This window comes from Clarias gariepinus, chromosome 14 (genome assembly GCF_024256425.1).
Source record: "Clarias gariepinus isolate MV-2021 ecotype Netherlands chromosome 14, CGAR_prim_01v2, whole genome shotgun sequence".
In the NCBI taxonomy this organism is placed as follows: domain Eukaryota; kingdom Metazoa; phylum Chordata; class Actinopteri; order Siluriformes; family Clariidae; genus Clarias; species Clarias gariepinus.
In genome coordinates this window covers 9,900,465-9,916,734 of record NC_071113.1, presented here as the reverse complement: position 1 = coordinate 9,916,734, position 16,270 = coordinate 9,900,465, and the positions used below count along the sequence as shown (strand labels likewise).

The window sequence follows — 16,270 nt, the reverse complement described above, 5'->3', positions numbered from 1 at the left end:
TTTTTTTTTTTTAATAAACATATATAGGGATTGTGCAGTATAGAGCAACGTTTTTTTTTTTGTTTTTTTTCAGCACAGCCTTGGCAATATAATGAACAAAATTTTATTTCATTGCAACTATACAAATATGACTAAACAAAAAATAGAAAACAATAGGCTTGTTTTAAGAGGTCTTTGTGACATCATTTCCATATTGAAAAAATTTACCCTTTAAACAAGTATTGATAACTTTTGTTCTAACTGACATCTTAAAACTCAAATACAAAGCAAGGCTTCCATATTAGCATTTTTAAAAAAATTCTCATTGACCTTTGTGTTACCGATGTGTATCTGTGCTGTTTGACTTTTAGGGGTTTTACACACAAATTGTGAAGTAATTCCAGGGAAAACAATCAGTAGTGTAGTAAAAAATTTGCATGTAGGCTAATTAGCGACTTTAGCTAGCACAGGTTAGCCTGGCCATCACGTTAGCCAGATATCTGAACTAGTTTAGGATAATAGCTAACAAACTAACTAGTAATAATCTTGACACTGTGGCTCCACTAAATCAATATACATTTATTAGACCCCAATGCTCTTATTCAGGTTGGACTGGAATCTTTTCAGTGCTAATATTTAAGTGACTTTCTGTAGCCTTAGGAATCACAACATTTTGTGGACCCTTTAATCCACGTGTGTGTAACGTTATCTTTGCAGCCACCACAGATTCACAGAGCTCACCATTGAGTCAGGGTGGTCGTCATCTGTTGGCAGTTATAAGTAGCGCTGTAACTTTAGCAGCAGAGCCAGCAGCAGGTGCTTCTATGATGGTACCATGATGGAAATGTATTCGAGTACAAGTACACATTTTATTTAGGAAATCTAGTGAAAAAGTAAAAGTTTGCCGGAAATATAAATATCAAAGTACAGATATGTGAAAATTCTACTTACAGTATGTACAGTACCAAAATATTTGTAAACACAAAGTAGGAGTAATTGCACATATTTACACATTTGGTTCATATGGTATATAAATTGTCTTACAAATTTATTAGACTTTATTACATTAATTGTCTATTTGTTTTTAATCAACCTGTAAATATAATTTATTTTATTTGTAAAAAAGGTATTTCATGGTTTTTGAGGATTACATGGAAATACATTCAGCATATATAAAAAAAACTGTAGAAAGGCAACTGTAGCACCTGCATTTTGTGGTTAGTATTTAATGGCAGTGTATAGTGTATAATGTAAAACCTGTGATCCTAAAATAAATTTATATAGAGTAGAAGACAAAAAGATAAAAATGTTAATCATGTAAAATGTTTATTTAAAAAAAAAGAAAAGAAAAAAAATAGCTGCAGATTACATTTTGAGGCATCATGTACGTAAACATACTCAGTAAATACAGTAAATACGCTTGGAAATATTTCAGAATTTGACCCCTGTGAACCACATCATCGCGCAGGTGAGATTTGGTAAAAAAAAAAAAAGTAAAAAAAAAAAAAAACCTTTATATATATAAGTTTAAATAATAGGGAATGAACTATCTGTAACATTTAAAATGTTTTTAATGCTATAAGAACTTATTGATTTTATTTTTATTTTACATTTACGTCTTTAAATGTTGTGTATGTGTAATTACCATGTCAAAAGACTCAACTGCAGTTCAATTACAAAAACATTTTCTTTTAAAAAAACATTTCTCTCTTTATTTCTGTAATGAATCAAAATCAACACTTTTTTTCTTTTTTCAAGCAGGCCACTCGAGTCTATTTCCCCCATTAACCTGAACACATCATTAAAGGGCTCTTTAATGACAGCGTTTAATATTTCTAAGCCTTCGGTTCATAAAGACCTAATGACACTGATGCACACAATTCATTACTGGCCACATCGAGACATGATGGATCTGCTTCCTAATGGCTAAACTTTGACTCGGTCTGCACGAGGCTACGGCTGTAACAAGGGCCCGCCTTTCCAAAACAGTGGCGCCAAATTAATGGATGATTTAGCCGTGCCATTTATTAGCGCGGTTTGACACAGAGCTCTTTCCGCCGAGTCCTCCGAAGAAACAGAGGCCCCTTCATTCCTGCACCCTTCACAGGTAAAGATTAATGCCTTTAATGGCACCATTTGCTTAATGTTCTGCTGCATAGTTTTTCCTCATCAAGGCCTGTGTTGAGTAGAGCTGATTTTCTGTCCTTAGACTTGCTAGAATATTTAATGTTTTCGATACAAGAAGCTATTTAATCTGTTGTTCATTACTTAATCCATTCATTTTATTTTTCATTTGTCAGAAAAGATTGGGAGATCATGAGAAAAATGCAAAGTCCCATCTTTTCCTTGCTTAAGTTTATTGATTAATACTCGGATTTATACACATTCTGAGAATCTCTCATAACTTAATGAAAGTGCACCTCTGAGAATCCAAAGTCCACGTCCAAGCAGGCAGAGTCGGTCCTCTCGTCTAGGTGAAGACCAGGGTCTCCTGTCTTTACCGCCGAGCAGAACATTAGCGTTAATGGCTTCTGATGCTGAATGAGGAGGCAGAAGTCAATGATGGAGCGCGCGCTCAGTAATGAGGGAGACGGTGCCCGGGTCCGACCCACGGCCCCTCGGCCACGTGCCTCAGCTCTGAGAGAGGCCTGGACAAACCCTTGTGTGTGTGTGTGCTAAGAATTACTGTAACTGGACGTTTTTCTTTATTTATATCAGGGTTCCTCTTCTACAATTAAGTCTATAAGTGTGTATGCGTTATCAAAATGCTTGAAATAATAACCAAAAATAACACTGTTTAAGCCTAAAATGTAGATACTCCACTCTGACGAACATTATGTTAAAACTGCTATTATGTTAAAAGTCGGAGTTAGAACGGGGAGGTGCACGCTGCGACATGTGACACGTGAGTGACACCAACACCTACAGGTCCTTCCATCAAATTATCCCAGCTCCCACACCTCTCACTCAACATTACCATGATAATTTCAATGTCAAAGATGTGGCGTGCACAAGGAACAGTGCTATTGTCTTGAGTTTCCTTGATTTTTTTTTTTTTTGTTACACCCCCTTAAAGCGGGAGAGAGAGAGGGAGAGAGAATGAGAGAACTCCTCATATAGCCCCTTGGTAGATTATAGATAATCAGTTTGGAGAGCGATCCGATCGGATGAGGAGCCCAAGCTATCCCAAGAGCGTGTGTGTGTGTGTGTGTGTATGTGTGTGTATATGCCCGGATAGTGTTTGTGTGAGTGTGTTGCTACTGGATCAGTGTAATGCTCTTGGAGGAGCCCACTCATGTGATGGGATTCACAAAGAGCCACTTCTCTCCAAGCCCTGATAATGTGAGTATAGCACGGGCCACCGCGCAACTCTTCTTCTTCGTGGGTTTTAGTGTGTGTGTGTATGAGAGAGAGGGAGCGAGAGGGAGAGAGAGGGAGAGCGCACGAGTAAGTGAGTGAGTGAGTGAGGGCTTTTAGGTCCTGTAGAACTGCATGATGTGGTGTCTGTTAGATGTGCTGCACTCTGCACTGAGAGCACAGCCCTCTTCATTTAGATAATGCAGGTAATGTGGAAAGTGAATATATTACAGAAGCAGAGGGGAAAAAAGCGCTTTCCTCATCTGGCACCGTTGTATTCAGAGTTGATCATGGCTGTTTTGCATGCAATTAGTTTCTTCTTCTTTGCACTTCAAGTGATTTTCTTGGGACGCTGTGATTTTTTTATTTTTTTATTTTTTGCAATTAACAGGACCGCCCAAGTACGCGAAACAGAAGAATGTAATTAATTTTCTTATAGTTAATAGTCAATGGTTAATTGGCATCTGAAAATAATAAAAAAGTTAACTATATATATATATATATTAGTATTCTCCAATCCTTAGAATAATAATGATAATTTAAATAAATGGTTCCTTATCAATAATAATAATAATAATAAAATAAAAAAAAAAAAACAGTTTTGAAAATGCTAGTCAAGTCTTGTGTGTATAAATAGGACATGTTGTTTAGAGGCAAGACTAAATAATGCAACATAAAAGCTTAAGAGGGAATTTCGCACCCCACATACCACGAGCGCAAACTGCTGAGTCCTTTGATGGTGAGCATCTATAGAAAAGTAACACCTACGCAAACTCAGTAAGAAAAACAGCCTCCCACTCGATAAAGAGAGAACAATTCGTGTTGTTGCGGACTCTCCCACGGCTTGTCTTTAGATCTTAGCCGGTGCTGGAGCAGGTTGGTGTCCATTCACTCTTCTTTGACGGAGCTCATCTGAATATTGTGGGTGGAACTTGACAGGTTGCTTTATGCTGCCTTGTCATATGCCCGGCCGGCGTTTCAGGCGGGCTGTGTGCGGCATTCCGCTCCCGTTGTGGTTTTCTCTTTTCCATCTCGGCCTGCTCTTCATTCTCATGTCGAAATAATGCTCGTGACCTCCTTTGTGTATCAGCGCAGAGGTTTTTGTGTTGACTCAGTGCGGTGATTCACGACACAAAATAGCAAATTGTTCATTTTTACTGGATTTCTAGTAGAGCACTGACAATGAGCTGCTTTGTTGTTCATTATTCTCCGTCTAGCATAAAAAAGTTGCGTGCCGTACAACAGACACGTGAGGAAGACATACTGATGTTGCATGCAGGTGTGCAGGTGGCGTATCATGTTTAAGGCCGTCGTCTGTAACGTGCCTCTTATGAGAAAAACGAAAAATTTAAACGGCGACGCAAGAGAGAATGAACAAAACTGAGAAGATGTGACACAGATGGGCATGAGCGAGGCTGAAAAGGTCATTTGATATATCCTCATATGTTTGACCCCGCATGACCCTGAGCACATACAGCAGTGAAAGCTCCTGAATTCAGGGGCTGTTTGCCGTGGGCGGCCAGCACACTGAGTCCCATCGTTCCCGCCAGGGTCGGCCATATCCCAGCAGCCAATGGGCATCGGGCTGGACCAGTCCGTTGCGCCAAGCTGCAGCACTTCTGCAGTGTGTGCAAACATTTTTGCATCTGTGGGTGTGCAACAAAGGACAAGAGCATCTCAAGAAGCTTCCTTCTTTCCTCTGTGGGGGAGGACGCAAGAATCCCTAAAAATGCGAAACATTCTGCTTCAACAATTAACGGCGAAAGATCGTCGCTGTTCTGGGCTGACTTGAGAGCTTTTGTGTCTCTTCAAGTTGTCATATAGCCACAATTATCCATTGAGAACAAACGGTGCTGTGGGTCTCACAATGGAGTTTGTAATTATAGCAGCTGTAAAATGTGAAAGGGTCGGTTCATGGCCTGCGGCGATGACTGATATCAGCTTCTTGATCTCTTGCTCGGTAGAACGGATTTATTCCGCATTCATTATGCACCTGCATAACCCGCCGCTCGCTCACGACGTTGATCGCCAATCTTGCTGTAGCTCATAAAGCAAGAATCATTTACATGTTAAACTCAAATTCTCACTCACACCAGCGCTGTTCTAACCATTTGAGGCTTATCTATGGCTGGTGCCCTGTGTGATGCATGGCAATTAATACAGGCTTTAAAAATCAGCCTGGCTTCATTACCTACCCCCCTCATTATGGAGGTTCAGGTACTGGGACAACATTCAGAGGAGATCCCCCATTAACAACGGCCGACGCGTGGCCCTAATCGTCCTGGCCAGACCTGCTCTGTCACCCGCCTGTCACATTACCGTTTATTCACACCCGCCTCGCCTGGGCTGAAAAATGCCTCTTTGGTTCTAACCGTCTCTGGGAGAGGATGTAAATGCGACATGTCAGTGGCTCAGGCTCGCTATCGAGCGGCAAGGGTGATTTGCGGAGCTGCTCTCCAGTCGATATCCAGCAAGGTGTCATTATGACGGCGTGGTGAACACGACCTCTTAACTAATCGCTTTGGCTGGTGACAGAGGTGATGAAAAAATGCAGCTCAGCGCGGCACGAGCTGGAAAAGAACCCAGACAGGAAAAGGATGGAAATGATGGTAAATCACAGGCTTAAGCACATCAGTAGGAGGCCGATTTCCCCGCATCAGATTTACTGTAGAAATTGTGACAACTTTGCAAACAGAATTAGACACATGTGGTGATGTCTTTTGCTTGTTTGTTTGTTTGTTTGTTTGTTTGTTTTTAGTAATCTCCAGCGTGGTTAGAGTTGAGTTCATCAGACTTTCCGTATACTTATATATATATATATACATATATTCTCTCTTGGGCCTTTCCCTTGTTTAATTCAAAACCCGCCTACACCAAAAGCAGAGCAAGACACCAAGCAGGCTGTTTCTTGGCTCTGATAGTATTTGATACCATCTGAGCAACACCATCCCACGAGCACAGAGCCGATGCAGTGACAACAGATGGCTCCGTTTGTACCTCGGTTAAAAAATCGTTATGACGCCATAGTGTCCTGAGTTGTATTAAGAATCATGGTCTGTTCGTCAGCGATGGCTGCCGATGATGACAGCAACACCCCAACAACAAAAATATCTGTTGCTTGTATGGGTGCTAACAAAAATACATGTGACCGAGTTATATCAAACAGAATGGTTGGTGATATTTTGTCTGAAATAAATCTCTGAGGTTTCCTGCGTTCTAAACATGTTCAGGCTTCCACTGATGGCTTAGATAACTGTGTGCTCACAGAAGTGGAAACAACACTACAGGAACTTGCACACGAACAACTTCAGTACAGAATTAAGAATCCCCCACCCTGAAAGAACTTGTTTACGTAATATAATTACCAAATAGCAATAATTCAAAGATATGCTCAGATTCTTATTTCATAAAACATAAACATAAATCAAGGATTTTTTTATAAAAGTCAGACGAATGCAATACACCACAGGCTTCTTTGAACTAACCCCACAATCCTGACTTTATTTCCTTTAACTTTCTGGTTGGACATAAATTTACCCGTCCTGTTTCATCGCCCCAGTTCTGCTCCTTTAATGTTTCTTAAAAGTAAGCTTGAAAGTGAAATCTGCCACTGACTAAGCACAGAAGTGACATTCATACTATTAGAGCTGAGGTCAGATACATCAAACTTCTCAGAGCATGACCGATCCAGGGTCAGTGTTCGTCTTTTATATCGTAAAGAACAGGATTGTGCGATGAGCGGAGAGCTGACCTTTCATCAGAGTAAAGACCATTTGAATCAAATCCTACTATAGTCAATTGGTCATTACACTGATTTTATATTAATGCATAAAACAATTTGAAATACTCTTTTTTCTCATTCATATCTTCATTCATTTTTCTGTTTCATAGTGATTTTAGCACTGAGATGTGATGAGCAATAAAAAAAATTAAAATGCTTCAAGCTGTAATATCGATATTATGCGAATCTTCCCATTATTCATTTTCGTCTAGAAAATGTTGCCTCGAATTGTAGCTAATACCTCTACATTTGAGTCACTCCTGTACCTGCAAAAATAAACGCTCGCACATTTCTTGTGGCTTCTAGACAGTTATATAAATCGAAGTATACTATCTGGATTTTATACCTAAAAATACAAAGATGAAACCATCAAACAAAACCATATAGGCTTTGCCTATATTAATCAGCACTATGAACGAATTTCCTCGATGTTTTTGCTTTTTCAGCTTGCTAAGCATGTGGTTATCTGCCCCACATCTAACCTGCGCCTACATCCACGTGCTCTGTGTTGCAAGGGGAACGACTCAGCATCTCCTACCTGTATCCATTATAAGGCAAACCACAAGCCTGGGTGCAAAAGGGCAACTCGAACCACAACACAAGGTGTGCCATAACTTTCTTAAGATGCCAGTGCAGAGTTCAAATGGAAAACACTGCCCCCTAGTGAGGAATGTCAGGGGATTTCATTTATTTCCCTCTGCATGTCCAGTGTTACAGGATTAGAAATGTAGTTCCTGGGAAAATACATAACAGTGCTATAGGAGTGGTGAATTACTGCCTACTGCAGATTGGGATGTTAATTCAGCACTGTGAAGTGTTTTGCACAGAAGTTTTTTTCCTATTCTCTTCACTTTCAGGGACATTTTAGTCTATTATATTTTTATTTAGTACTTGTTTTTTAAGTTTTTACGGGCTCTAAAACAATTGTTGTAAATAAACCTATGCATGATTGTCTATAGAATAAGACGCTCTCCCCAAAGAAAAAAATATAAAAGTATATTTGTTAATATATATTCTAAAAGATAATGGTGTATATCCACATTCCCTGGTAAAGGATTCATAATAAAACGAAAATAAAATAAAATAAAGCAAAGCATGCAATCTGAGGGCAACAAGGGAAAATACAATTCAGCACATTTTTTCTTTTCCTAGAGGGTAGGAGGGTAAAATCACATAACATCATCACTTGCTATATATCTCTCTGATTATACATTATTGGTTAAGGCTAGTAAGTTTATACCGTATGTATTTTGTGATTTTAATATCCACAAAATATTTTTTTTCCTTAGATGCTGATTTACAATATTAGTGCGATTCTTTTTTTTGCCAAATGACATGAAATAAATGGTTCATCAAAAAGGACCTACATGCACATGGATGGATTCTACAATACACATAATGCATACTGGCATTTGGGCACCTTATAATTCAGGATCACTGTTTTAAAAAATAAACTAAAATTCAGGATAGTACACATTACAGATAGTGTAAGTTTACACCAACTTTCATATTTCTTTCTGAAAAAAACAGACATGCATGCATGCATAAATAAATAAATAAATAAATAAATAAATAAATAAATAAAGTGAAAACACCAAAAGCCTTGGTTAACATTTATCATCTCTCTCTCTCTCTCTCTCTCTCTCTCTCTCTGTCTCTCTCTCTCTCTCTCTCTCTCTCTCTCTCTATATATATATATATATATATATATATATATATATATATTGCATTGTCTATACTACAGTTATGTGTATTGCACTACAGGTTACTATAGTCCACTCTGTATTGATTGCACAGTGTACAATGTGACTGTACAGGGTGAACAAGTTCCTTTATTCGTTTATTATGTGTCATGTTTTCTGTGCTGGTCTTGTCATGGGCTTCAATTCCTCCCCCGTGGCCTTCCTCCTCCAGATAAGTTTCTAAACCCACAGGGGAAAATTTCACCCCAAACACAGACTAATGTGTGTGTCTGATCGAGTCGCATCTTCTAAACTTTACAACAACGGAACATGACATGTCTTTAGCCTATATTTAGACCCATGGTCAATTTGGGTGGGCAGTTTGGAAAAATGTGGTCTGGGTAGTTGTTTTGGAACAAACCCTGAGATGCAAACAAAGACAAACAAATTTAGGCCATCGGTGTTAGCTGACCCATAACCATTATAGAATTTATTTGGGGTATCTTTTCATTTGTTTTTGAGTTTCTATAACAAACCACTAGAGGGCCATCGGATGGGTGTCTAATAATAATAATAATAATAATAATAATAATAACAATAATAATAATAATAATAACAATAATAATAATAATAATAATACCAATAATAATAATTACTTTAAAAGAAAAACATTTAAAGACATTTAATTGGGTGCCTTATTTATAAATTATGAATATCCTTATTATGTATATAGCAACAAAATCTCAATAAAGTGTTCCAGCTGAACACTAAATATAGATCAGAGTTACTAAAAACGCGTTTCCCTCTTTCCAACAACACACCACTGGCTATTCAAATAGATCTAACACACTTTCCGACAGTAAGTAAGACAGCAAAGCTAGAAATTCCGTGATTGTGCGTCTCATTTGGTTGTGGTTTTCAGCTCGGCTCCTTTTTGCTCGGCAGGACTCGTCAGTTTCCGATGCGCATGTTCCGGAATAAGTGCCATATATGTGCGCAGGGGCGTTGTTTCACTCACCGGATTAAAAACCCATGTATGGGGTTGAAGGTAAACCGGAATTCCTGATTCAAAGTGATAGATGCACCCGAGTTCATTTAGGAAACTACAAATGTGTCACTTTTATGCTGTAAAAATTCTTGTTTTTTTGTTTTTTGTTTTTTTTTTGTTTATTGCGCATCCCGAAGTGTTCCCATTAAACCCATTGTGTATGCATGCAAACTTTTGTTCTTTTCATCCGAGTGATGGCTGGGTGATTTTTCCTACCGCTGGCCCGTCGGTATAGGCAAAAGAGAGCGAAGTCTCCATTGACAACTATCGCTGTGTGTCGTCACGACTCGTCAGAGCCAATCGCATCTCGTGGCTCCGTTGTTCTTTTGCCGTCCGGTCCTTATATGGTCAGTGACGTAACGGCACTTTGAATGGCCCATAAATACACACATAGTACCCAATAAGAGGCGCCGTGAGGGTCTGTCATTCACCAAAACACACACACGCTGATGAGAGAGAGAGAGACTCGCTTTCGTGGTCACATCTGAGTGTCTGCTAAACACTCGTCTAGGTTAAGTGACAGACAGCCTTGCTGATGTGAGTTTAGTGTCAGAGGTGAGAAAGCAGAGATAGATAGATAGAGAGAGAGAGAGCGAGGGTCAATCGCAAACAAACAAACAAACATTACTCCCGCGACTGACTTTACGATGACCGCTAAAACTTTGGAGAAAAGTCCTGTCACTTTCGGTAGCTTCGTGCACCCTCTGTCCGAGGGCATCTACTCACTGGACGACAGCACACTGCCAGCATCGGTGGCAATTTTCCCAAACACGGATCTAAGTGGACATTACGACCAGATAAACGGGATTTCAGCAGGTAAGCTAAGGATCTCCGGCTGCGCACAGCCTCCTACCTGTTTTCGCTGTCACGTGCTCCTAAAGACGTTTCATAAACACAGGTTTTTATAAAAAAGGTTTCATATGGTAGTTAAACGCGGTATTTGCGCTGCTGTCGCTACTGATCTGTAAGTGCTTTTGGCTTTAACTGGAACTCGTTTCGCTCGTGCGTAAAATGCAAGTTGCGCTGACCTCCCCAGCGCGCACGGATTCCTCGTGTGTGTGTGTGTGTGTGTGTGTGTATATCAGTGTATGTGTGTATAAGCCATGCTTGAATTAACAGCATTGTTTATATTTTCCTCTCTTCCAGATGGCTTGGTTGGCGGGGATATGAGCGCGGAGAAGCGCGCTGTCGACCTGCCCTACTCCAGCAGCTTCGCGCAGCCGGGTTGTCCTCGCAGTCAGACCTTTACCTACATGGGCAAGTTCTCCATCGACTCCCAGTACCCGGGCAGCTGGAACCCAGAGGGCGTGATCAACATCGTGAGCGCGGGCATCCTGGGCATGACCCAGGCCTCTTCGGCGTCCTCATCACCGTCCTCCTCCTCTTCGGTGTCTCCGGCTCACTTCTCCAGCACACTCAGCTGCACGGTGGCTCAGGGCCAGACGGACATGGAGCATCAGCACATCTACTCCCCTCCTCCGCCCTATACGGGCTGCGCGGAGGTCTACCAGGACCCGTCTGCATTCCTCTCCACCTCCACGTGCCCCATCTCCTCGTACCCACCGCCTGCCTATTCCTCCCCTAAACCGAGCGCTGATACCGGCCTCTTCCCCATCCTCCCGGACTACACTGGCTTTTTCCAGCCCCCGTGCCAGCGGGATGTGCAGTCCATGCCCGAACGCAAACCTTTCGCGTGCCCTCTCGAGCCTTTCCGGATGCCGCCGCCTCTTACGCCACTCAACACAATTAAGAACTTCACGTTGGCTGCACCGGTGGCCGAAGGTGCGCGCTTACCCGCCGCTTATAGCCCGCAGAACCTGCCCCTGAGGCCCATCCTGCGCCCGCGGAAGTACCCGAACAGGCCAAGCAAAACGCCCGTGCACGAGCGTCCGTATCCATGCCCGGCCGAGGGCTGCGACCGACGCTTCTCGCGCTCCGACGAGCTCACCCGGCACATCCGCATCCACACGGGCCACAAGCCTTTCCAGTGCCGCATCTGCATGCGAAACTTCAGCCGCAGCGACCACCTGACCACACACATCCGCACACACACCGGGGAGAAGCCGTTCGCCTGCGACTACTGCGGCCGCAAATTTGCGCGCAGCGACGAAAGGAAGAGGCACACCAAGATCCACCTAAGGCAGAAGGACAGAAAAGCCACAGTCTCCTCATCCTCAGCATCCTCCTCGGTTCCCGCCGGTGCCTCAAACTCCACGTCTGGAATCAGCCAATGAGGATCCGCGGCGCGCAGCGGACACTAGGAAACGGTCGCGATGGTAACCGAGAACGCGCAGCCAGATCCTCAGCTCTGTACGAACCCATACAGTTCATACAGTGTTTGCTTTGCAGGTGGACAGGTGTAAACATTTTAGGTGTTCAGGTCAAAGCAAGACACGGCGGGAAATGACCTGAAATCACTTCGGATGAGGGACACTAACAGTGCGCGTCCTCGAATGGCACGGTTTCGTTGTGTGACTTTCTCAGTCCCATGTTGACTGACCAAACGCACTTTGTTTGTATATTTAGGTTAAATAATTTAATGGAATAACCTTATACAGCATGTGGGAGTGTACGTATTCTACTGACAATGTGAAATGTCCATGTTGGCCACATGAGAGAGAGTGGGCTTTAATGTCAAAGCCGCTTTCTCTGCAATAAGCCAGAACTTTTTATTCTAATGTGTGAGATGAATCTAACTCTCTTTCCCTCTGTTTATTGTGCCTTCGTATGTTCTTTTATTGTACATAACTGCATACGTGCGGAGGCATTTAAACAGTGTACAGTGGATTCTTTAATATTTTTTTTCTTTTGAAAAAATCTCTATTTTTGTACAATTTGTTTGGTGTCCAGTTGTTTCATGGTGGCTAAAAAAAGTACATGTAAATAATAATAGATCTCATTGTTTTTGTGAATGTCAAATATAATTGGAATGAAATAACTAACGCAGGTTAGTAACTTTTTTGTCATCATTAAAAAAACAATAATCAATAAAACACAAAGTCTGAAATGTTTGTGGCACAGACTAAAATTCATTTTCATATTCACATTGCATATTGTATAGCATTAGGAAAGTTTGATGTACACCTGAATAGGAAATTCCCAATTTCACACCAGTTAGGTCTGACTCACTGTCTCACAAGGACACCCACCCACACCCAGACACCCACACACCTGAATATCAGGGTAATGCATGCCATGCTTATACCTAAATCTAATCTTAACATATACATATGATCTTATATAAAATCTAATCTTAAACTATAATCTCAAAATAATCTAAGCGGTATTTTAGGTAAAATTTGACAGATTCCTATTTGTTAGACATTTGGTCTCTCTCTCTTTCACACACACATGGTTGGCTTTTCAGCCGCTTCCTGGCATTGTGCATCGTAAGTGTTAACAACAACAACAACAACAACAATAATAATAATAATAATAATAATAATCATCATCATCATCATCATCACCACAACATGCTGATATTTTCCTAATTATTCAACAGTATAGTGTATAAATGGGCTGAGGGACACACAACATATCAGAGGTGTCTTCGAACATTCATTCTACCTTTTAAAATTTGAATATTTACTGGATTTCTCTCCCCTATTATCAGCTTAAATGGTTAAAATTATAACTCTGCTACCTTTACCTATATACTCCTATATTTTTTCGTGCTCAGTCAATTCTCCATATTTCAGATTGACAGAGTGCGTCACCACCGGAGTCCAGGGATCTCCAGGAGTACAATACGTTGTTATCTGGTAATAATGATTTTCGTCAAACTGTATATATTTTTTATCTTCTGTAAACATTCCAACACACTATTTGGCCCCTAATTTGTTGCGTGTACGAAGATTGGCAGCCTTTATTTTATAAATGAGACAGAAAAAGAGAAGCGAATGTTGTCTATGTAAATAAACATGACTTTATAAATGCCTGTGGATTTAATTCGCACATGAGAAGTGGAAAGAGGGATTGTTGTGACCTGTCTGTGGTTAAAGAAAAATCACACCTGCAGAGGTGGGGACAGTCCCTGACATAGAGCAGGAAGTAGCATTGTTGATGGCATCCATATACAGCGGGGCAAAAAAGTATTTAGTCAGCCACCAATTGTGCAAGTTCTCCCACTTAAAAAGATGAGAGAGGCCTGTAATTTTCATTATAGGTATACCTCAACTATGTGAGAGAAAATAAGAACAAAAATCCAATAAAAAAAAAAACAACCACATTGTAGGATTTTTAAAGAATTTATTTGCAAATTATGCAAAAAAAAAAAAAAAAAAATAAGTGGTGGAAAATAAGTATTTGGTCACCTACAAACAAGCAAGATTTCTGGCTCTCACAGACCTGTAACTTCTTCTTTAAGAGGCTCCTCTGTCCTCCACTCATTACCTGTATTAATGGCATCTGTTATCAGTATAAAAGACACCTGTCCACAACCTCAAACAGTCACACTCCAAACTCCACTATGGCCAAGACCAAAGAGCTGTCAAAGGACACCAGAAACAAAATTGTAGACCTGCACCAGGCTGGTCTTGCAGCTTGGTGTAAAGAAATCAACTGTGGGAGCAATTATTAGAAAATGGAAGACATACAAGACCACTGATAATCTCCCTTGATCTGGGGCTCCACGCAAGATCTCACCATGTGGGGTCAAAATGATCACAAGAACTGTGAGCAAAAATCCCAGAACCACACGGGGGGACCAAGTGAATGACCTGCAGAGAGCTGGGACCAAAGTAACAAAGGCTACCATCAGTAACACACTGCACTGCCAGGGACTCAAATACTGCAGTCCGAGACGTGTCACCCTGATTAAGCCAGTACATGTACAGGCCCGTCTGAAGTTTGCTAGAGAGCATTTGGATGATCCAGAACGAGATTGGGAGAATGTCATATGGTCAGATGAAACCAAAATAGAACTTTGTGTTTGGAGGAGAAAGAATTCTGAGTTGCATCCAAAGAACACCATACCTACTGTGAAGCATGGGGGTGGAAACATCATGCTTTGGGGCTGTTTTTCCGCAAAGTGACCAGAACGACTGATCTTGTGAAGGAAAGAATGAATGGGGCTATGTATCGTGAGATTTTGAGTGAAAACCTCCTTCCATCAGCAAGGGCATTGAAGATGAAACGTGGCTGCGTCTTTCAGCATGACAATGATTCCAACTGTATATAGGGTGGTTAATGAGAAATAGAGGTAAAATACATCACTGAGAGAATAATAAGTAGTCTTGTCACATGGACTATGCATGATGTTCCCACAAACTAGGAATGTACATGGACTTCAGCAATAATGTTAATCATAAGAAAATACTATTCATCTAAGCTTAATGCAACCTACAAACTTTCATGTTCAGCTTAAGCTGAATTAACCTAACCTTAGCGGAAGCAAATCACACGAATTTATGCATCTCATTACAGGGCATATTGCTCTAGCTTCTAAAGTAGGACAGCCATAGAATAATGAAAAATCATTTTCAGCATGTCCTTCTAACAAAATGTCCTTGTCTTGCTCGAGCTATGGACTGGAGCCAGCCTTCGGAGGAACCTCTGTGCAATCATCAGACTGACAATTACAAGCAATTACTGTCCAAAGAGGCCGAAATCAGATTACAGCACCCCGAGTTGGTCTGAACAGTAGCACACTTAAACTTAGCACAAGAAAGTCACAAAGAGCATGAAAAGTTTGATTCAGTTCGCAGAAGCGGATGCACGAACTACAGAACAGGACATAAACGCACTGAAAATGTGAAGGTATGTACAGTATTATTAGGATCCTTTCTGTTCTTTCTGTCTCAAGTCATACCATTGAGTTTTGCATTTTATTTTATGGCGGGATAAAACTTGTTTATTTATTATGCAAGAAATAAATAATTAAAATTCCAAACCAAGAATATGTAAATATTGTAAAGTGCACTAAATGTAGCAGATTGTATAAATTATTTCAAAAGAGAGATGTTAGAAAATCAGAGAAAGGTCATGTGCAAGCCAGTCAGCATGAGCTCCTCGGTTATTAAAAAAAAAGCCTTCAACCATACAGAGTTTATTAGAGATTGCCTCCTCCTCAATATTTAGCCATGACTAACTGGCTTCCCGTTTTCTTTAATATATTATATATACAGCCAGCAACAATCACGCCACCCATGTCAGCTTCCATACATTTCATAATGACTAAGTCAAAGCATGCCAGTGCTACAATTATGCATCGAACGTTCTCAAAACACCACAGCAGGCATGAAAAATGCAAATCTCATTTACATACTGCGGTCACCGCAAGTGTTACTTGAACTAAACAAAATGAAATCCTGGCACAATCAAGGATTTCCCCTTTTCTGATTATAAATAGGCTACAGTTGGTGAATAATCCATTTTTTTTTTTGTCTTGTTCACGTGAGATAGTACTTAACACAGAATACTTGA

General features: G+C 40.7%; 1 protein-coding gene across 1 annotated transcript; it reads left to right on the top strand.

The window, feature by feature from the left end:
• Nucleotides 1-10,273: 10,273 nt before the first annotated feature.
• egr2b (early growth response 2b) lies at nt 10,274-12,848 on the top strand. The gene is made up of 2 exons (XM_053510830.1): nt 10,274-10,663; nt 10,994-12,848. The coding sequence occupies exons 1-2, from the start codon at nt 10,495-10,497 to the stop codon at nt 12,079-12,081; spliced, it is 1,257 nt and encodes a 418-aa protein (XP_053366805.1). The 5' UTR covers nt 10,274-10,494; the 3' UTR covers nt 12,082-12,848.
• Nucleotides 12,849-16,270: the final 3,422 nt, after the last annotated feature.

Excerpts from the sequence above, each read along its gene's own strand:
- egr2b (XM_053510830.1), top strand. The coding sequence starts at position 10,495 with ATGACCGCTAAAACTTTGGAGAAAAGTCCTGTCACTTTCGGTAGCTTC. Across the intron at positions 10,664-10,993 it reads GATAAACGGGATTTCAGCAG|ATGGCTTGGTTGGCGGGGAT; the intron begins GTAAGCTAAGGA and ends CCTCTCTTCCAG.